At 33.0% G+C, this 22,585-nt stretch overlaps 5 protein-coding genes across 5 annotated transcripts; 3 read left to right on the top strand and 2 right to left on the bottom strand.

Annotated features, from left to right (window-relative positions):
• The first annotated feature begins 1,733 nt into the window (after positions 1 to 1,733).
• On the top strand, positions 1,734 to 6,591 carry LOC110613711 (methyl-CpG-binding domain-containing protein 11). Its single transcript, XM_021754959.2, has 3 exons — positions 1,734 to 1,803; positions 1,957 to 2,026; positions 5,366 to 6,591. Exons 2-3 carry the CDS (start codon positions 1,964 to 1,966, stop codon positions 6,296 to 6,298), a joined length of 996 nt encoding a protein of 331 aa, XP_021610651.1. The 5' UTR covers positions 1,734 to 1,803; positions 1,957 to 1,963; the 3' UTR covers positions 6,299 to 6,591.
• A 150-nt stretch (positions 6,592 to 6,741) lies between these two features.
• Positions 6,742 to 8,748, top strand: LOC110613710 (glucan endo-1,3-beta-glucosidase 14). The gene is made up of 3 exons (XM_021754958.2): positions 6,742 to 7,331; positions 7,418 to 8,454; positions 8,542 to 8,748. Exons 1-3 carry the CDS (start codon positions 7,241 to 7,243, stop codon positions 8,605 to 8,607), a joined length of 1,194 nt encoding a protein of 397 aa, XP_021610650.1. The 5' UTR covers positions 6,742 to 7,240; the 3' UTR covers positions 8,608 to 8,748.
• Positions 8,749 to 10,830: 2,082 nt separating this feature from the next.
• LOC110612660 (cucumber peeling cupredoxin) lies at positions 10,831 to 11,971 on the top strand. The gene is made up of 2 exons (XM_021753437.2): positions 10,831 to 11,388; positions 11,529 to 11,971. Exons 1-2 carry the CDS (start codon positions 11,211 to 11,213, stop codon positions 11,969 to 11,971), a joined length of 621 nt encoding a protein of 206 aa, XP_021609129.1. The 5' UTR covers positions 10,831 to 11,210.
• Positions 11,972 to 14,688: 2,717 nt separating this feature from the next.
• LOC110613099 (protein LURP-one-related 5) lies at positions 14,689 to 15,805 on the bottom strand. Its single transcript, XM_021754038.2, has 2 exons — positions 15,471 to 15,805; positions 14,689 to 15,271 (listed from the first exon to the last, which is right to left on the bottom strand). The coding sequence occupies exons 1-2, from the start codon at positions 15,693 to 15,695 to the stop codon at positions 14,879 to 14,881; spliced, it is 618 nt and encodes a 205-aa protein (XP_021609730.2). The 5' UTR covers positions 15,696 to 15,805; the 3' UTR covers positions 14,689 to 14,878.
• A 3,335-nt stretch (positions 15,806 to 19,140) lies between these two features.
• LOC110612508 (pseudo histidine-containing phosphotransfer protein 6-like) lies at positions 19,141 to 20,769 on the bottom strand. The gene is made up of 5 exons (XM_021753278.2): positions 20,607 to 20,769; positions 20,361 to 20,491; positions 19,850 to 19,993; positions 19,613 to 19,685; positions 19,141 to 19,450 (listed from the first exon to the last, which is right to left on the bottom strand). Exons 1-5 carry the CDS (start codon positions 20,673 to 20,675, stop codon positions 19,397 to 19,399), a joined length of 471 nt encoding a protein of 156 aa, XP_021608970.1. The 5' UTR covers positions 20,676 to 20,769; the 3' UTR covers positions 19,141 to 19,396.
• Between the last annotated feature and the right edge of the window lie 1,816 nt (positions 20,770 to 22,585).

The raw sequence follows: 22,585 nt of genomic DNA, 5'->3' as shown, positions 1-22,585 counted from the left end.
AAATATTGATATGTTAATTATGTTAAAACTAGTGAGTAAAGTGTAATTTATCAATTATTTTTATTTTATTTATAAAAAACTTAATTTAATATATGTTTTCATATAATATTATTTACCTTGTAAATTTTTTGTTAAAATATTAATTTATTAAATATTAAATATTCACTTTTAATATTAAATAATTAAACTTTATATTTTAATATATTATTAAATTTATAAATATTAAAAATAAATAGATAAATTTTATATAACATATTATTTTAAAAAATTTAAAATATTAAATTTATATTAAAATGTATTAAATAAGTAATATTGAGTTGTATCAAAATATATTAAATGTATTGATTGATATCATATTATATTAATAAATTTATCATGTGAATAAATATAATAAATTTATTCATGTCGTATCATATTAACTCAATACGATTAAATTAATTATATAATATCGTGTAATATATATAATGTATTGATATTTAGTTGTGTTCGTATTAAATTCGTATGTATCCAAACATGATATGCGAACTTAAATTACTACCCACCAACCCTATTATTTTCCATGCATCCCATAAAAGGATAAAGGTGAAAAAGTAAAAAATTTACCGTGACTGCGGTTAAAAACAGCAGTAAAACAGTAAGTGGATAGATCGGAAAGGTGTGCCGACTGTCTGACCAGTAATGAGGCTGAAGTACAAAGGAGATATTGACCGGGAAGAGCAGAGAAGTCCTGAAATGACTGATAAGCGATGACTCGTCAGCTTCAGTGGCGGTGCCTTCACATGCGCCTCCTCCTCTCTCGGACCTCAATTCCACTTTCCATTTCATTTTTTTTTTTGCTCCCTCCTACTCTCCTCACTTAGCGCGTCCTTTTTACGTCGGATCAAGGTCCATCCAATACTCACGCATCCTTTTCTCCGAACTGCGTTCTTCTCACTCTAACAATAGCGCGTGACTTGGCTAGCCACTAGTTTCTTTTTTTTTTTGGGGAAAATATGCATTAATTATTTTCCAGTTGTCATCATTAGACGTGTCACCTTATCTTTAATTCTCTGTGCACAAAGCTTTGCCTTTACAATTTTTTTGTTTGAATTTGAAATTTTTAACATTTTCTCATATACAAATAATACGAAAATTCACATGGAGTATTTTCTTATATACTTTATTTACTTAAAAATAAATTTTACTATTTAAATATATATTAAAATGATAAATAATTTCATTTTAATCTAATATAGAGCAAATGCTTCCTATGATCCCCTCCAAAACTTTTATGCTGGATTCACTTTAATTATAATTATAATTATAATTATTATTACAAAAATCCTTAATTTACATCTCAACAACCGCATGTTTTTTAGTAAAATTCACATGGGAATAATGGAGCAAATCTAATAACTAGATTGTTTTTGTTGTCTGAAAAAAAAAAGAAAATAAATTCCATGTTGCTGGGAGCACGGAAACCAGTAGTAGGATTTTCAGTTTGGCAATATTATCCACTGAAAGATTTGCACGTGAGAAAATAGACTAGCATTACAAGTAAACATAAATTAATAAAGAAAATAATTTACTTTTTTTTTAATAACAGAAAATAATAATGTTGTAATTACGAAGCAAATCAGCTTTTACGAGACAAATGTAATTATTATATTTTTGGGACCATACAGGTGAGCTTATCAATGCTCTTATGGATTACGTGACAGTTTTTTAGAGGAAAATTATTAAAAAAAAAAAAAGAAAAAAAGGAGACAAAGTGAGAGAGAGACATTAACCAACGACAAGAAACATATCTCAGAGACTCAAACGGTTTGTGTTGTGCCTTTCTCTTCGCCACACACACGCACACACACGAGAAGAACGCACACATAAATACCAGAGAGAGATAGAGAGAGAAACAAAGGCGGAGTCTTTAGAGAGAAAATTGTTTCCTTTTTTAAGGGTCTGGCTTGGTTTTTGCAGGTGAAAAATGGAAGCTAAAGAGGAAGTTATTTCTGTTGAGCTCCCTGCTCCTCCTGCTTGGAAGAAAATGGTTTGTTTTTCTCTTTCTCTCTCTCTCTAAAGTTTTTAACTTTCTTTCTTTTGTATGCACAGCTTATATTTTCTTGTTTGCTTTTTGCTTGTGGGATTAATTTGGCTTTTGTTACTGTAGACTTTTTTTTTTTGGGAACAAAAAGTAGGTTTGCTATTTGTTATGTTCTTTATGGAGTTGTTTATGAATTGGGTAACTGTTATTATTTGGGGCTTTGAATTTTTTGTGATTAGGATTTTGTGCAAATTGGTAGTCTCTGGCAGTAATTTCCCTTTTTAGGGTTTTTGGGACTTGTTATTATCTTGCTGGGGGTGCTGTAGTTGTTGTAATTAGGGTTATACTTCCCAATTTTATTTTTTGTTCCCTCTCTGCAAAACTTAGGGTTTTGCTAGATTGTTATGAATTCCATATGGTAAACAAAATTCCCATTTTTGCTTTAGCTGACTCTTTTAGGTTAGCTTTGATTTTCAGATGGTAAATACAATTCCCAATAGTTTTTCAGCATTAGGATAAGGTTTCCTTTCTGCATCTTTCATTTTGGTAAAAAGGCTATTCGCCTGCAATATAAGGGGGATTTTTCATTTGTATGCCTGCATTTCTACAGTTGAACTAGATTGTTGAAAGGTCTTGCCTTTGTTGGATTCCTTGTGAAGTCCACTGCATTTTTGCTTTCACTTTGTAATTAAGATGCTTAATGTTCCAGACAAGCAGAGTCTTTGTCAAGATTAAGGCAGAGTCTTTGTCAAGATTATGGTGAAGACAACTTTTTATTATTATTATTATGGACAGTAACAAATTATGGAACAAGGTGATGACTTCTAACACGCAACAAATAGTGCATAATAGGTCATTTATATTGTTCATAAGGAGGAGATGATTCTCCCAATTTTCAGGGACACAAACTACTTTTGTGCAGTTTCTATTTCAAATCTTAGTATTGAAAGGGTGGAGTCCTGTTTTTTCTTGCTTGATTACTACTTGAGTGAAACTACTCTTAGTAGTATGTTTCTATTCATGTTTTTGGGGAATTTGTTGTCTATATGTTTGGTGAAATAAATGAGGAAGAATTAGCGTTCAGTGTTGCACCTCGATACTGATTAGTGTTACTATTGACTGTTGTCCCATTTCATTCAACTGAAAAATTCAAGTTGTGATATGTTTGATGTAATTAAAACCTTAGAGGCAGTAGAAGAGAAGGAAAAGCTGGGAATGTGAGAATTGAAAAACAAAGAGGCATGTTCTAATGTCTAGCCTTAAGTACCAAGGTAAATAGATTCTGGTGGGCTTCATATCTCAGAAGAGGAAGTTAGTTTCTATATGAAAGGGGAACTATAAGAAGGTGAATGGCCTTATAATTTAAGTGAGGAAAGATCTCTTGGTTTGTGCACAGATTCCAGGGTATTTAATAGAGAGGCCAATTGACACTTGTGAATTCCCTTTCTTGTTATATGTTTTTCTTCTTTTCCTAGGTAATTTTGAGAGCCCAAATTCTAACAAGAATCCAATGGCTGGAATGGAATAATTGATTTGAAGTTCTTCTAATTTTTTGTTATTCCAGCATAAGCTTCTCTACTGTTTAATTTCATCATCATCTGTTATTCTAGTTCATAGGTGTGCTACCCAATTGTTTTGTTCGCAATAATTTCATGAGAGTCATCCATCAAAATAAGCATTTTGTTCATTTGATTTGAAACAGGAAGGCTAACTGCTAACATTTTTTTGCTTTTGTGCATGCACATTTATTTTCCCTGATTCTTACCATTTCACACATTTGAATAACAAATTAACAACTCTATTATGACATATCTGGTTCAACAAATGTTGGATACAAAGATATAGAGTCAAGTGAAACTACCATAAAAAAAAAAGTGAGTGTTGAAGGATAACGCTGTAGAGCGGAATGGAATACTCAGTGCACTGCTTTGACCACTTGGCTAATATAGCTTTGGGACAATTTAACTGGCACTTTAATACAGTGGCTTATGTGTTTCACTACTTTAGTACCTTGGATTTGTCTACTAGCTTGGACTATTTGCCCTTGACTAAGTCTGAATATTTTTCTAATTTTAGGGCCTTTGGAGAGTAGATTCAGCTTTTTGTTGTTTTGAAAGCTCTTAATTTTAGCTAATGACACTATCCCCCTCTATCTCTTTCCTGCCATTTTTCCTTCTCCACCTTTATCTTTGTCCTTAAAATATCAAATATACCAAATCTATTTGGTAAATTTTCCTTGTATGCAATAGCTAAGATATCCTGACATTTTTCTTAAAAAAGTTAAGCTCTATGCAAAGATTACATTATATATATGTTTGATGCATAAGAAACATCTGAGTTATCCCAGCCCTTGTGAATTGAAAGCTCATGTCATATCATATGCATCAATAAATACCATATGAGGTTGCTTGAAAGTAAGTTTAGGAAATATTCATGAGGTTTCTTGGCAAAATGCATCCATTTTTGTGCAGTACATACTTTCTTTTGCTGGTCTATTTGGCTTTTGCCTCATGTTCTGGCTATTAGACTGGTCTTTTGTATATTGGAGACGCTAAGCTCGAGCTTTCATTAACTAACCTGTGTTAGAAACACCCAAAAGTTGCTGTGAGGTCTGACCTTTTTGCAATTGATGGTTCTGCAAATACTGTGGGGATTCAAATGGGTGTTCTATCTGCTGTTTTCTCAAGGTTAACCAGTTGAATGATTAGTTGCTCACTGTCTGGGGGTTTATTTGACGACTCCTAAACTTTGTATATCTAATCTATGTTCTATCAACCTGTGTACTGTAGAATGGGGTTTAGATGTTTTCCGTCTTTTGACTGGAACTTTTGTTTTGGAGAGACTGTTGTTTCTGCTTTAATTTGATGCATTGCCAACTTTCTTAAACTTTCTTTGAAAGCCTGAAGACTTCCTGGTCAACAATTTACTTCCAATGGGAGGACATGAAACCATCATGAAGAATTGCTGATGATGCCTAAGTTTAAGGTTGTTGGGAATTAATAAGATACTCGTGCAATCAATGCTGTAGAGCATCCAGACAAGCGGATAGATATACAAATCAACAGAAATAAATAATTAGGATAAGAATGAGCACTCTAGAAAACTTAATATGAAGTCTCAGTTCTGTGAGCTAGGATAGGATATTAGGAATTAGAGATAGTTAATGTTGTCTGTGGTGCTAGATTACGTTACTGGAATTTAGGCAGAAATTGATTGTTTTGTAAGTCTCATGGTTTCATGCATACTCGGATGTATGTACAGAAAGCTACGGATTAGATAAATAATGTTGTAACTATGCCTTTACCTTCTTTTTCTGACAAGTATCTTTTCTTTGATCTTTTACAGTACTTGCCGAAGAGAGCAGGTACACCAAGGAAGAGTGAAATCATGTTTATTGCTCCAACTGGGGAAGAGATCAATAACAGGAAACAGTTGGAGCAGTACCTAAAATCACACCCTGGTAATCCTGCAATATCAGAGTTTGATTGGGGAACTGGTGAGACACCCAGGAGATCAGTAAGAATCAGTGAGAAGGCCAAGGCAACTCCAACTCCAGATAAGGAGCCCCCAAAAAAGCGAGGCCGGAAATCGTCAGGTTCAAAGAAGGATGGCAAGGAAATAGAGTCTACCCCTGAAAAAGGCGAAGGTGAGAAAGAAGTCCAAATGCAAGATGCTGAGGAAGCTGGGAAGGAAAATAAAGAGGCAGGGAAAGAGAATGATGTCGCCAAGGAAAATCAGGTCCAGGAAGGAGATAAAGGAGAATCTGCCCAGACAAAGGATGTTGATACTAAAATAGAAGAAGCTACTCAAGAGGAGGAAGCTGATAAGGTTACGAAGATCCAAGAGGATGCTGGTGAAGGAAAGGAAACAAAGAATGATAAGGAAGGAGTTGAAAATACCCAGCATGTGACGGAAGTTCAAGAGCATGAAAATGCAGAGGCAGTATTGAAGAACAGACCTGCTGAAGAGGTTGGTTCTGGTGAAGGCTCAGGAAAGGAGTCACAAACTGAGGTTGAGAAAGAGACTGTTTCTGGCGACAAGAAGGATATCAAGGAAGCAAATGAGGGAGCGGAGAAAGAGAATGCTAATGGAACTGTCCCTGCATCCGAGGGAGGGGTTAAAGAGAAACCAGATATACAGGAGAATGATGCAAAACATAGCATCGCTGTAGATGGAAAAATCAATACAACAGATGGGGAAGTCAAGGAAAATGGCAAGGATAGCCAAACTGGGCAAAATGATGCCCCACAAAATGCAGCTCCTCCTGTGAGCTGCTGATTGTACTACACTACTGTCCACGATCTGTAGTTCTCTTCTCATAGCTCTGCCTATATTTGGTTGTGGTGACTTTTTGGATTCTGTGGATGACTGTAACATTAGCATTGTCATTGCTAGATGTCATTGTATGTCAATACTAGATTTTAATGTATGTAGGTAAATTATGTATCACCTCAGATTAGGTCGTAGTTGCTGCAGCTTTTATTACATTGTTCTGGATCTCAAGATTGTAGAATTTTGAACTGTTCTTAACTGCTATAGTTAGCTCGTAACTAAACATTATTTGCTTTTAAGCTGCTTTACTTTGTTGATCTCCCTGAGATTTTATATGTCGAGTCCGCAGGCAAGAAGGTAGAGACTGAAGTTGCAAATCAGCATAAATTCATTGGAGTCATGAAATGACAATAACATCCGCAAATCATTACTTTTTCTGATATTGGCCCTTGTTTCAGCTACCCCCAGAAAGTTTACATCAACCATATGATTATGCAAAATCAGAAGAGCAAAATAAAATGCAATACTCCTTACGAGTCTCTAGAGATTCTGTCTCTTCCATCACTCATCAAGAACTCCAATCCAGTCCTAAGAAAAGCAAATATGCATATATATGCAGCGCAAGAGTTCATCTAGAGAATCCATTTCCAGGGAGGAGTTCCCATAATAATTCAAGAGTATAAAGGTGGGGAAAAAGGCAACTTTTTTTGAGAGTAAAGTTTAGAATCTATACCAAGCCTTCTTTATAGTTTCTTTCATCTTTGGGGGCAAAGGTAAAGAATCTTCATTCCAAGATTTTTAGATTAAGGTTAAGAATCTTCTTGTCTAGTTTCTTGAGCAGTGTTATGGCGTGCATCAAGAACAAGAATTCGATTATCATCCAAAGGGCTAATGTTCTTGCTCTTTTGAGTTACAAAAGATTGGACCATACTCTCTGCTTTTCTACAAATGAAAAGCATTTTCTTCATTAATTTGCCCACCAGACATATGGGTTTCTCTCCTTGGCTTCTCCTCATCTTTTCCGTCATATTTTCAAATGGTACGTTCTCTTTTTTTGTTATATGTTAATAATATTGTCTGCCCTTCAGTTTTGTCAGCTGATGTTTTAATATCTTTGTCCTGCAGTTGTTACAGGGAATGCATTCACAGGAACATATGGTGTAAACTATGGTAAAATAGCAGATAATTTGCCTTCACCACATAGTGTGGTGACGCTTCTCAGAGCTGCAAAGATTAAAAATACTAGAATCTACGATGCTGATCATGAAGTCCTCAAAGCCTTCAAAGGTTCTGGCATTGAAATAATAATTGGACTTGGAAATGAATATTTGAAAGAGATGAGCATAGGCGAGGATTCTGCAATGAATTGGATCAAAACAAATGTGCAGCCATTCCTTCCTGGAACTAAAATTGTTGGAATTGCTGTAGGAAATGAAATCTTGGGGGGTGATGATCATGAACTCTGGGAAGTTTTGCTGCCTTCTGTGAAAAATGTTTATGCTGCTCTTCGACGGTTGGGTTTGCAGAAATCTGTTCAGGTCACTAGTCCACATTCAGAGGCTGTTTTTGCCAATTCATATCCACCATCTGCATGTATTTTCAGGGAAGATGTGTTTATTTATATGAAGCCATTGTTGCAATTCTTTTCAAAGATTGGTTCCCCTTTCTACATAAATGCATACCCATTTCTAGCCTACAAGAGTGATCCCGAGCACATAGACATTAACTATGCTCTTTTCAAATCAAATCCTGGAATTGTAGATGCAAAAACTCATCTGCACTATGATAATATGTTTGAAGCTCAGATTGATGCAGCTTATGCTGCACTAGAAAAAGCTGGGTTCCCAAAGATGGAAGTCATAGTTTCTGAAACTGGGTGGGCTTCTAATGGAGATGCAAATGAAGCTGGAGCTACAAAGCAGAATGCAAGAATTTACAATTATAATCTGCGGAAACTGCTGGCTAAAAAGAAAGGGACTCCCTACAGGCCTAAGACTGTAGTGAGAGCTTATGTTTTTGCATTGTTCAATGAGAATTTGAAGCCTGGGCCAACTTCTGAGAGAAACTTTGGATTGTTCAAACCTGATGGGAGCATATCATATGATATTGGATTCACTGGACTTAAAGAATCATCTGCAGTTTCATCTCTTGTTTCTTTCAAGGTAAGAATTCTCCTGAATGCACTGATTTTTCCTGAAACTTGTCTATTTTTCTTCCTGCCTGATTTGCTTTTTCTATTTGGCTTACAGGGCAGTTTTCATTCATTAGTTTTTGCAACCTGCATGGCAATTCTGCTATTAGTTTTAGCTTCATAATTGGTGACAGAAGCCATTTCAACTTCTTTGTTGTTCCTGGACTGACAATTCATTGTTCAATCAAATTGATCACAGAAACATTGCTGATTGTGTTTTCAATTATTTTCAGCAATGCAAAGGACCATAGTCTTGTAAATGAAACTGAAGGAGAAGCTATTGTGATAAACTTGCCATTTCATTTCATTGGATCAATAAAATATTAGCTTTTCATTATATGTAAAGGAGTCGTATTTGATGAATACTTGATTTGGGATGTTAAACTGCTAAATCAATGGCTGGATTTATATATTTGGATTTCACTGGGCTGGCTAAGGCCGCTTGCCCTGCTTCCTGATCCAGGAAAGTATCGAGGAAGAAAATCACTATAGATGCCAGGAAAACTCCCTATCATTTATCATTTAAACCTAATAATTTACATTTTTAAATAAAAATTTTCACACTTACCTTCACAATGATTTATCGTTCAAAGCCACATGATCGTATATATGGAGAAATTTTAAGGTGAACAAGTGGTACAGTCACAAGGAATTAATAACAATTCACTGAAATTTAAATATATAGATAAAATATAATTTAAAAAAAAATAAATCCTAAAAATTACCTATTAAACAATTATTTTTAATAATTATATTTATTTATGAGTTAATTTTTTTAGTGACTTGCTAAATACAAGAGTGATATTTTAATTGGAAAAATTACTTTTTAATTTCTGAAATTTAACGTAATTAATATTTATATTCCTCTATTTTTGTGATCCAACACTTAAGTCTATCAGTTTCTCTTCATCCAAATTCGTGGTCCTTCCGTCCAAAATATCGAAAGTCGTTTGGTCAAAGAGTTAAAAATGAGAGTGAGAATTTTTTTTCAAAAATACCCTTAATAAATTTGTTAAAATCCCTTCAACCGAAACCTCTCCATCTTTTTTCTCTTTTATATCTTCTAAAATTATCTTATTTCTCCAAGTCATAAGTAGTAAAATATTTGCAAGGAGCAGACACTATAAGTCCATAGTCAACTTCTCTCAACACCCTTCTCTCTCCAAATCCATCACCACTTCTCGATTAGCACCACCACCACCGATCTTCCAATCCCCACCTTGAAAACCCTTACGTATTTAATAGTATAAGCAGAAGCCAATATAGGATCTTCCTCAAGAATTTCTTAGCCTCTATCCATCTGGATTCCCTAAAAACATTAATATTAGGAGTCCAAAACATCAACCGCTTATCCAACATATGAAGAAACAGGTTCACTTTTAAAGGACGCACCAAGACCATTAGTGGCAAATCCATAGAGGGATTCAGACCACCATTCATAAGGTGAGATTCCAAGTCTTGGAATTCCTCAAATATTATTTGAGAGTTGCAAGATCTTGTTTTTGGAGGGTCAATAGAAAGATGATAGAGTGAGCTCTTGCAGAAAGAGAGAAAGATTTGTTGCGGAAGGGATAGAAGTTATGGTGAAGAAGCTGACATGGGAAGTGAGAGATCAATGATTTGAGGGATTGGATTTGGATTTCGATTTTGAAATAGCCAAACTTTCAGTGAGGGTCAATTTCGTCGATTCATGTGTCACAAACGGCTATTTTAGGCGGAAGGACTATAAATTTATATAGAAAAGAAATGAGAAACTTAAGTATTGAGTCGCAAAAATAGAAAAGCAAAAGTATTAATTATTTTAAATTTTAAGGATTAAAAAATAATTTTTTACTGTATAAGTTATATTTTCTTGGGTTTTTTTGGTAGAAATATTCAAACTCCTACAATTCTGAAAGTTCTGTTTGAATCTTTTATTAGTGTTATTTATTGACTTTCGGAGAGCAACCCCACTTCCAAAGATGTTTGAAATTATAGTTCCACTCATATTAAAAACGGACTCAAACAATAAAGAAAATTAATCTATTTAAATTTAAATTTAAATTTAGGATAGATTTGATATAGAATTAATAAAATAAAGTTAATGGTAATTTTTTTATAGAATAATAATTCACCCTTAAAATAAAATTTCTTTTATTATATTTGATTTAATATAAAAAATACCATTAATTATTAACTTTATTTTTTAATTTTGTATTATAAAATAAAAAATAAAAAATAAAAAATTGAGATATTAAAATTTAATCCATTTAACTTAATATAACATTATTTTAGCTGTTACATTAGAAAAGTAGCATAATAAAAATGACATCATTATGATATCATATATAATTATAGTTTTATATATCAAAGTTTTTTAAACAATTATTAGGTGATAGTTTTTTAGAATGTTAATCGATAAATTAAAAAATAAAAAAACTCTTGCAAGTTGCAAACTTGAAGCCAAGTCCAAGTCGGGGCATTAGAGAACAATGTCCAGCCCAGAGGGGAGGCGGAGGCTAGACTGGCCTCGTAGTGGAAATTTCTACGTCCACGCTATTAAGCATTAAAGGCCCTTTGCATAAAAATCTCCGGCGGTGGACCTCACAGCGTCTAGTTATTACCAATTCAACACAGCCACTCCTCCATTCTGCATGTATATATAGGCCAAAAGACATCTCATCTTGGCATCCTCATTGAGCTAGCTACTTCATTGCAGAGATAAGAGAAGGTTTTACAGAAAGAAAAATGGCAAGGTTTAGTAGTGTGGCTTTTGGGTTTGTGGTGGTGGTTTTGTTGCAATGTGCGGCGGCACAGACGGTGCATGTGGTGGGGGATAACTTAGGTTGGGGCATTCTAACTGGTGGTGCTCAAGCTTACACTGACTGGGCTAATGGCAAGAATTTCGTTGTTGGGGATGTTCTGAGTAAGTATTTGCCTCATCTTTCGCTAGCAAAATTTTCTCCTAGTTGCTTTTTTAATTATTTTACAAAGGAGGATTGCAAAAACTTGAGTTATAATATTATATTTGCAAGTAATTAAGCTTGTTAATTAATGGATTTTCAGCTTTCAATTTCAAGACCAACGAGCACGACGTACTCCAAGTCCAGAAGGCATCATTCGATGCTTGCTCTTCCTCAAATCCTATCGGAGATGTAATCACCACCGGTCCAGTGAACATCACCCTGGACGCTGCTGGCGAGAATTATTTCATGTGTACATTTTCTCAGCATTGTCAACTAGGCCAGAAACTAGCCATTACTGTCTCATCATCAGGAGGAACACCGCCCTCCACCACCCCAAGGCTTTCCCCACCACCAACCACTCCTTCACCCAAAAACACCCCAGCCATTTGCCCGCCAGATGCCCCAGCAGGTGCCCCCACAAGCCCTTCAACTCCCCGAGCAATGGGCCCTAACACTCCTCCTTCACCAGGATCTTCATCTTCTGAAATCCTAGCTGGTATTTGGGTTTCCATGTTGGCTGTTATAATGGGCTTGTTATTGTAGGAAAACTTCTGTGATTCATTATGACTTTTTTTTTTTCCCTTTAAAGAATTTATTGATGTCATAAAATAAAGTAAATACATCATAATCATTTCAAAGGAGAAATTAAATATTATTAATAAATTATAAAATAATTGTTATAAATAACATATGGTTAGTAAAGTTAGAAGTAATCTTTTTCACTCAATTAATATTCAATTAAATTAAATATTTGATAAAAAAAAAATGCAAGAAATCGAGATTTGATTCATCCAACTCTGACTGAGACTTGGTACCAAATTTCCACTCATCCAATCAATCAACATAATTATCCTAATAATTATGATTAGTTTAAGCAAATCATATGAAGATGTCATGATTACAACACAATAAACTGCATGGCTGCCCTCTATTTTCATTTACATTGGTGTGTTTTGTCTATCAACAATAACAATTCGTCCCTTTATTATTATTATTCACAGATATATTCTTTCCTTTTCTTTAGTTTTCTTTTAAGCTTTTTTTCCACCAAAACACTAACTTCGAGAGTTTTTTTTTTTTTTAAAATAAAACTTATATATATCCAAATCAAAATTATAATAATTTTATCAAAACTCTTTATTGATATATAAATATGAGCATATCAATTCATAACCCATATGAAATCCTGAAAAATTAATATATATAAAATTAATCTTTTCATAGCTATTTTTTCTAAATTTTTAAGTATTTATCTCAAAAAGTGCATATAGTAAGTTTTACCAATACACTGACTGAATGATAATTTCATCTAACTAAATAAGCGAAAAATTTGATATCAGAGATGCAGCTTATTTGATTTATAATGAGTAAATAGTAACATGTTTCACAAGTTGGAACCTTTTTTTTTTCTTTTCCTGCAAAAGTAGTATGGAATGTTTGATCTCTTTCTGACCTCTCTCCTTTGTTGCGTTATAAATTTTGGGTGGAAGTGACGCATGCATGCACGTATAGAAGCTAAAAAGCTGTTCCCATTGTCAAAATATAAAGATTTCTATAGCTTTTGCATGCACATATTGAGTTGCAGAGTGGACCATTTTCAGTCAATCATTGATGAAGGAATTTCAAAAGAAATTCTGGTTTGAAATAAAAAATTTTATAAAAATTTAATCCTTTTTTATTATTTTTTTATTTTAAATAAAAAAATTCATTTTTTAATTTATAAAATTTATACTTTTAAATGAAATGAAATTATAAAGAATTTATTTAAATTTGTTTTATTATAAAATGAATGTCTAACAAAGGGTATAAAAAAAACAAATATTAGAATACTTTGAAAACATTTGCCGACAGCTTAATTTGTATTACCATTGCTCTTTATAAATTTTTACTTTGCTCTTTTCCTATGGTCTGCTTTTATAATTTTGGCTGAATAAGAATAACTCTTTTTTTTTTTTCTCGTGATAATCTTAATTATCTAAATAATATTGATTTATTATTATTGATATAGATCAAATTGGTAAATTTAAGATATCTAATACAATATTTTTTTTTCTTAATAAAAAAATAATATATGAAATTATTGTCTCATAATCAGTGGAAAAACCACAGTATGATTGAGGGGCAAGGCACTGATCGATTATGAATATATTAGATTCAAATGTTAATGTTATTTATTAATTTAATACAAAAATTATTGTTAGAACCTAAATTTATTGAGTGGGAAGGGAAAAATTTTTTTAAATAATATTAATGACAACATAAATGAAAGGTCAACAAAGAAGGTGTAGAATAAAATTTCCAGCTTTTTGTTCTTTGACCCCAGCGATGCAAGCCATGCAACTGTTTGGAGGAAAAGAAAAACAAAGTTGCTGCCTATATAGACTAATCACTAAGGGATTTTCCTTTTTCTTTTTCTCAGAAAGCAAACAGCCGGCATAATATGAAAGGGGTAAAGCAACAATTTGAAACAGATTTAATTTAAGATTTGAGGAGATACTTCATGATTGATGAAATATTAGAAAGTTATCCCTCATCAGTAATTCATGTCAAAAACAACCTATAACCGCCAGACTTCTGTTATTCAGGTCGATATCGCATTCTAATAAAGAAAATAAATTCAAAACTCAACAGAATTTACTAAGCAGATCAATCCATCAGCGCGTCATCAGCCCGTAATTAAAACAGATCAGACTGATCAAAGGCTCAAACTCATTAGCAGAGTCTAGCACCTGTGATGTGACGAGAAGTAGAAAAGCAGATCCGACTACGTCATAGTCCTATCAGTATGTGTGCTAAAGAAAAATTAAAAAAAAATTAAATAACTGTCTGGTGAGAAAAAACAAATAGGCACGTTCGTACATGCAGACTTGCATAACAAAAATAAATGACACCGTAACAGAATAACAATTATACATCACTAGACTATAAAAAAAAAAAAAAACATACGTGATCTCCCTATTTAAATTTTCACACTTTCAAATTTTTTTTCCCTGAATTCCTCGTACTAAGTTTGGACAACTCTATTTTTGCTTAGTAGTATAGGTGATGGAGGATGACGTGAGCTGATCAAGAAGCAACGTTTGCTTGAGACTGCCAACGAATTACAGCCTCTTCAGTCTTTTTTCTCCATATTAGCTCACCAATATGATCCATGGCAAGTTAAACTACTTTTTCAAATCTTAATTATTATTAAATAAAATCACCATCAATCTTAATTTATATTTTATTATTTTACAAAAAAAAAAAAAAAACTTCATGCATGCTCAACGAGAGGGGATCATTAATTATTTCCATATTAACATACAAGTTGTAGAAAATTTCTCTAATTTCTTTTCAGGGTTTCTTTATATAGATTTACATAAAAAAAAAATTATAATAAAACAAAAGTGATTTCCCCATCAACAGATAAGTCCGCCAACCCAAAGATCACCCTCCACAATCATGAATCCACTATTCATCTGCTGTCGGGTACACTTCAGCTCCATACTCTACATAATCATCACCGTTGATCTGATCAAGGACAAGAACTAATCCCATCGCAAACGCCCCATCAAACCCAGGCTTTAGGCAGAGTGAGAAAACGTCCTTGCCCAGCACCACGTTTGTGGAAACATCCACTTTGCGTCTGATTTCAGCCACTGATTCCTTCTCTGCGTTCAAGATTGTGCAACATCTACTGGCGAAGGACCCTTCTATCTGGTACTCTTCCCCTGGATTCCTATACACTTCTACGGCCACGCTGCACCGTCGGATTATTGATGATCTTCTCACGCTGAAGACTGGTTTCTGACCCTCTGTTCTTTCTCCTAGATAGCCTTCCCACCGTTGATGTAGACTCGGCCTCTGTTCCAAAATTTCACCGATTTTACTCACTTGATTTCACCATAAAAATGGAAAATAATCCAAACCCAGAAACTAAAATGACAAAAACTAAGTATTTTTTTATATACCTACAAATCTAAATTGCAAGTTAAGCCCATGCTCAGGGAATCTCATTGAGTTCCATTTGTGTGACTCGGTGAGTGGGATAGGGAGATTGTACCTTTTTTCTCACGGTGAGAAGACAACGGCCGTGGGCGTCCATGAGAACGACTTCACCGATGTCACGGGTATCAGGGCCGTAAGAATCAACTCGGAAGACTAACTGGCCTTTGCAATCGTAGACGGTGAAGCCATCATTAGCAAAGAACAAAGAGGTTTTAAGCACTGTGAGATGCTTCTCCTCTTCGTATATAAATCCCCTATCAACAACCAATCCTCCTTTCATTCTTTCCTCTGTTCTTCGATTTGGGCTATGAGAAATGAAGGAAATGAAACGAAGCAAAACTCTTTGTTTGTGGCGTTGGTGTTCCCCTGGAGAAAAACGAACGTTTAGCTTTGAAGCGCAGATATATAGTACTCTAAGAGCGAGCGAGCCAGAAAGTGACGCGTATTGAACTTGAGGTTTAATTCTCATGTGCGGTGGGTGAGTTTAAAAAATCTCTGGTCACTGTTTCTCTCTCTAAAATTTTGGTTTCGGCGTTGGGGAAATTATTAGGTGAATCGATGATTCTATGGATGTAATTCAAAGACAAATTCATAAGAAATAAAATTGTTTTTGAAAAAGAAAATCAGTAATTATTATTTTTTGACTTATACTAGTATGCAAATTATTATATATAATTATATAACTTTTTCTATTTAAAAAAAATAACATTTGAAATAAAATTATATATAGTTTATTAGGAATTTTATTATTAATAAAATTTTATAATATGATTTCTGTATAAAATTGGAATGGGTCATATGTCGGGTCGATTTAATTCTGAATTCCTCATCCGATTGATATTGAAAAGAAACATTCCCAATTTCATGAACAAATGCAAAGAATCTAATTGCTGTGATTACTGATTGAGAAGGTCATCACTTAGGTATGAAACGGTGTCATTTTGTAAAACAAATGAAATGCGATCTTTAAATATTTTTCTCACGATATATAAACAAAATTTAAACAATAAAAACGTTGAATTTCCACTAAATCAAAAGGCAGCTTTCCTACCTCACTTCAAGGTCTTGAGAAACTAAATTAAGTTAATTAAACTATTTTATATTAATAGAATTATAAATAAATATGAGATATATTTTTTATATATTTATATAATTATATGAATATTAATTTTATAGAGTTAAGTCTTAGGAAGAAATGTGAAATGGCTTTGGGTTGGTGAAAAAGACTAAAATTTTATGCGAAAGAGAAGAAGCCGCCAATACATACGCCCATGCCATGGCCATGTATGCCCATAAAAATCCACCAAGGCTAACCCCCACCTCCCCAAAATAGAGATTTATTGAGAGCAAATAAACAAACTCTAAAGTCAATTTCATCACCGACACTATATACCATTTTCTTTAATAGATACATAGATTGAAAGAGGAACAAAGATTTGTTCAACTGTTAATGCCATTTGTGATCTTGTGGGACAGGACAATCCCCACTCTCTTTACTTTTCTTCTTCTTAATTTCTTTTCATCTGGAATTTATGGTTTGAAATTATATTTTTAATTTTCATATATGCACATCCATTTATAATATAAATATCTCTACTAATAATTGTTGTTATGATTGATTTGATATTTTTTTTAAATAAAATAAAAGTTTGATAAATAAATATTTATTAGATTTATTTTTTTTAATGAATCGATTCAATATAAATCAAATTTATTTTTAATTTAATAAATTAAAAATATTTATAGTTATATAAAATAAATTTGTTATTTAATCACCGAATATTATTATTATTAATAAATTAATTTTAAATTTTAAAAAATTTATTAAAATATTTTTTTTGTTAATAAAATAATTTTTTTATTTAATTTTATTTATTTTTATCTTTAGTAAAAAACTAAATTATCACCCTTTTCCTTAAGAGGAAAAAAAGACAAAGAAGAAAGATAATAATGATTATTTCGTTGATAGAAAAAATAAATGACGTTTTAATATTTTTTTGAAAATGTAAAAATTAACGTATTAATAATAATAATATTTAGAAATTAAATAAGAGTGTATATTGAGAGCAAAATTAAATTTTAAAATTTTTTCTCTATTTTTCATCTATTTTTAATATAAAAATAAAAAAATTATTTTATTAATAAAAAAAATATAAAAATATTTTATTAAAATTTTAAAAATATCAAAACTCACTTATTAATAATAATAACAATACTTAAAACTAAATAATAATTTTGTTTATATAATAGCAATATAAATATCTCTTTTATATAATTATTAATCTCATATATATTAAGTTTATATAATTTTGATTAGCAGGGGATTGGAGTGTGGACAATCAAACTTAAACCTCTTTTCTTTTAGCCACTTAACTAGGGGTGAGCATTCAGTCGGTTCGGTTCAAAACCGAACCGAACCGAATAAATCGAAAACCGAAATTTTAGTATTTATAAAAATCGAACTGAACCGATTTTGGTCAGAAACCAAACCGAATAGAATCGAACCGGTCTGATTCGGTTCGATTCGGTTTGATCGGTTTCGAATTTTAATAATTTTTTTTTATTTTTTACACTTTATTTTTAGTATTTTAAAATTTAATTAAAATATTTTAATTTTAATATGATTTAATTTCTCTATATTATTGAAAAAACATATTATTATTACTAATCGGTTCGGTTTGATTTTATCGATTTTTTTCTGATCAAAATCGAACCGAACCGAAATCACTGAAATTTTTAAAATTAAAAACCGAACCGAACCGAAATATATAAAAAACCGAATCAAATTTTTAAATCAATTCGATTCGGTCGATTTTTTCAATTTGAACCGAATACTGCTCACCCCTACACTTAACCAAATTAAACTAGGTTGAATTTCAACAGTTAAAATCTTATATTATTATAAAAAATATAATTTACTATATACATACATTTATTTTTAAGAATTTTAATTTTTCAATTTTTATAATTTCAGATATATTATGAAACTCCACTCATTATATTATATGTACCAAAAAATCAATAGTAAAATTATATTTAGGAGAAACCTTATGAAATTTATTCAGTAATAGTCCAAAATAAAATTAACTAAAATCCACTTTTTTCTCTGCTTTCAGAAAAACATGAGAGTGTACACCACCTCCTTCTTACTTGGCTTGGTGGTGAGATGGTCTATCATCAAACACCGAAGTCCCGAGTTCGAAGGTTGGTAAAGGAGAGGAAGAGAGAAGAAGAAAAAGAGGTATTCTAAAATACCTCCTTTTTTTTTATATATATAAGATATATATTTATTTATTTCATTCTTATTAGGTTACTAATATTATGTAAGCTAATAAGAATTGAACCAATAAGCGTTAATGGAATCATTCAATGGTGAAAACCATGCATGCAGATTTTTGGCTACGACAAAATCTCGAAATCTAGAAAACCAAATTGAAGCATCAAATCTCCTACAGAGCATGCATCTGTGAATTGATGAGTGATTGCTAATATGTGAACGTGACTGATTTAAGACAGTAAAAAGTTGTTGCTTGATTTGGATACACTCATAATATACATTCTACGAGCACACAGCCACAGGTCACAGACTCCCAGCTTTTAAAGGTAACAGTTCTATGAATAGAAGCTCTGATTATAACACAGCTATGAAAAGCTGAAATCATAACGCTTACCAACAAGTAAACAAAAAAAAAAAAAAACTTTGATATCAAAAAACAGAACTGCAATTTTCTACTAGAAATCTTTTTCCTTCAAACTTACAATCTGACAAAAAGTTATGCAGAAAGAAAGAAAAAAAAAAAGGTTGAACTCTACATTAAAGGCAAGTAACAGAGGCTATGTTGCCCCTTTTTTTTCACGCTATACGTAGCAAAGTAACAGGAATACTACAGTGGCCCTGGTAGATTAGCTTGGGTTTTAGCAAAAACCCAGGTGAAGATAGTATCCTAATGGATGCATGGATGAAGAAATAATAGTTTTAGTTCAGTTCTGCATTGGGTATCTCGCTCCAGCAGCCAGTAGTCTCTGCTGCTCAAGCTGCAGTGTGCAGTGAACGAGAAAAGGCATTAGTAAAGTTGAAGTGTTATCTATATTTGCGCATGAGATACTAAACAAAAAGTTGTAAACGAGACAAGAAAAAGAACTGGAGACAAGACAATAGAGAAGTGTTGGAAAAAAGCGACTGTGGAGGAATCGTACCTGGAACAGTTCGTGCATCTTGTTCTTGAGGTAGCAATACTCGTGCTCTAGCAGCTCCAAAGCTCTGAAGCACCTGAAAATTAAAACATGTCAAAGAACGCCTAGTTAGCTACATTTCTCTCAGTGTCTTGTGTACTTTAGCAGGGTAAAAAATTATATAAAAAAAAGACGAAGGAAAGTGAAATGAGCTAGCTAGCCAGCTAGAGCATAGAGATCAGAAAGAGAAAAGCTTTTTACCCAGCACGATTGTTCTGCTCAGAAGCGGCTCGAAAGGCAACACATACATTTCTGACTCTTTTGGCACCAATGCTAGAGCTGCTTCCCATAAACTGATTTAAATGGATTCCCATTTTCTTGTAGTCCGAAAACTCTCTATCCATCCTGCCCCATTCACATTGCCAACATTATTTACTTCAGATTCATGCTCATTATACTCAATTTTCAAATGATAGAGGGGGAGAGAATTGAACTATGTTTTTGAACTTGGGCTAGAACCCAATTTAGTTTGAAGTTTTTTCCCTTTATTTTCTAGTAAAATTTAATAATGGACACTGGGAGATGGGGCCAAAAATACCAAAAGCCAAGATGTGTTATTTGTGCGCATGCAAAATGAAGGCAACCCCGAGAAAAAGGAAAAGAAAAGGTGAAAAAAAAAGGAGGAGAATCCCATAGCCAAAACTCAAGTTATATAATTGGAAAAAAGAAAGAAAGAAAGAAAGAAAGAAGACAGAAAAAGCTAGTTAACTACAGTAATCCTCTGAGATTCCTCAGGAGCTTCTCCGACTCATGGAAGTAGATATTGACAACTTCTGATACAAAGTTCGGGGAGCTTTCATCCTGAAGCTGCTGAAGCTGCAAGAATTGCTCGTCCAGCACTCCCTATTTTTACAAAAACACAGCACAAAATTCATCAGAATTAAACCTTTGATAATTTTTTGTTGAGCATAAGCCAGTTAAGAAAGAACAAAAGGTGGTGGTGGTGGGTGATCATCACCTGGTGGAAGAGTAGTGCAAGTAGACGGTTCATATCGGCGCGCAACCGATCCGCACCCAACCCAAGCATCCACACAGGTAGACCCGTTGTGGCTAATTATGTATTGATCAAATTAAGAAGCTAAAAGATTTGTCACCAAGGTTTTGGTGTCAGCTTCTCGAGGGTTTAGGGTTTTGCGAATGGTGGAGACGAAGTTAGATCTTCTATTTAAAGGGTGCAACTGGTGCATGTCTTCTTCTCTTGGACCAAAATTTAAAAATCATTTGTATATACTCCCAACATACTCTCAATCTATCAAATGTGTGATACACGCGCCAATTACATTTTTTTTCACTATTTTAAAATTATCAAAAATACAATTACATACATATATCATGTGAAGGAAAACTATAACTTTTTTGCTAATAAATAATGAACTCATTGTTTAGATTCTATATATCTTGATATTAAAAAAAAAAAGCTTTCACATTTATTGGAGTGGCAACAACTTTCAAAAAATGATTGCTTCTTTTTCTTTATTTAAAATTAAGGCATGATTTGAGATAATGACTAAATAATGTCGATAATATTTGTATATTTTTGTGTAATTATTGTTGTTATTATGCAATTTCTTTCCTCCCTCGTTTTCCTCAGTTCCAAACAAGGACTTGAATTAACGTGCAAATAGGGAGAGTGGGAAAAAAAAAAAGGAGAAAGGAAGGGCGTGCAGCGAGGGCTCCAAATCGAGGTGAATGTGGGGCATCACCCAGACCAAGCTGCAGAAGCCAAGCCAGAGAAAGAATCGGTGACTTGCCGTCCCATTAGCCGGTCACCTCGCGTGCAGCCTGTTTTAGCAGGTTAGTGCGGCGTTAAAAACTCACTTCCAGCGACCAACTGCCTGCAGCCGGTTACTTGTCAGTCACCTCACACCCCTTTCCTTCAAAATTAAACAATAATAATTAATAATTAAATTAATCTAAATTATCAAACACAACCTTTTCACTAATAAAAAAATTAGGACACTGCTATTTTTTTACCCTCCAACTTTCTTTTTTCCATGCTCCCAAACATTCCCTCTTGGGCAACCTTTTTTCCCTTGCACTTTTTCTCTGACTTTTTCTTCCTTTCTCGAGAAAAATGTTTATGGGTTATGGGACTGAAAGAAAGAGTTAAAGAAGCCGCCCGGTAAACAAGGCTCGGCAGTAACAGCTAGGAAGACACGTGGCAAAATGGGTAAGTGATTAAAATTTTGTCTTGTGTGGATCTATCATGATGATAATACTTCTCAACATGAGAGTGAGTCAGCTGTGTATGACTCCGAGCCAGGAATTGTTTGTTCTATTGCATTTCACAAGCCTGGGTTCATTATGATTTTAATTTTTTTTTATAATATTTAATGATTAAAAGTAATAAAAAGATTAATTAATATATTTTTTAATATAATTTTCAGTTTAGAAAGCATGCATGCGGCCTTAGAATGACGCAAGCACATTTTTGAGTAATGAAGCTTCAAATGCTTGAATATTTTAATTACAATTAATTAATTAGTAGTAGAGTTGATAATAATGATTAATTTGCATGGGGTTTGGTGCTCCCGTGCTTAATTATACTATAGCTTATAGTTATTCCGAACAAGACATTCTATCTTGTTGTCCCTTATCATTTCTTAATTAATTCCCAACTTTTAGCATGTTTAAGATAGCATTAATAATATCAAATATGTTTTATATTTTATTTAATTGTTAATTAATCTCGAACCCCATTAGCATTGATGCAATATGAGTTATTTTTAGCTATGAATGAGGTTATTGATGAATTTGATAAAAGAACTCATTGCTCGAGTCGAGATACTCACATACTCCTTAACACCATCCTCATTTATCAAACCTCAAACCTTAAAATCGTGTAACTCCTTAATAACAAGTGTTTCCAACCGAAACCGAAAATCCTGAGCTGTAGAAATCCAAGGATCATTCTAGACATTAACCATATTACCATTA

Source organism: Manihot esculenta, chromosome 4 (assembly GCF_001659605.2).
Source record: "Manihot esculenta cultivar AM560-2 chromosome 4, M.esculenta_v8, whole genome shotgun sequence".
Lineage (NCBI taxonomy): Eukaryota > Viridiplantae > Streptophyta > Magnoliopsida > Malpighiales > Euphorbiaceae > Manihot > Manihot esculenta.
This window is presented reverse-complemented; position numbering and strand designations above follow the sequence as displayed.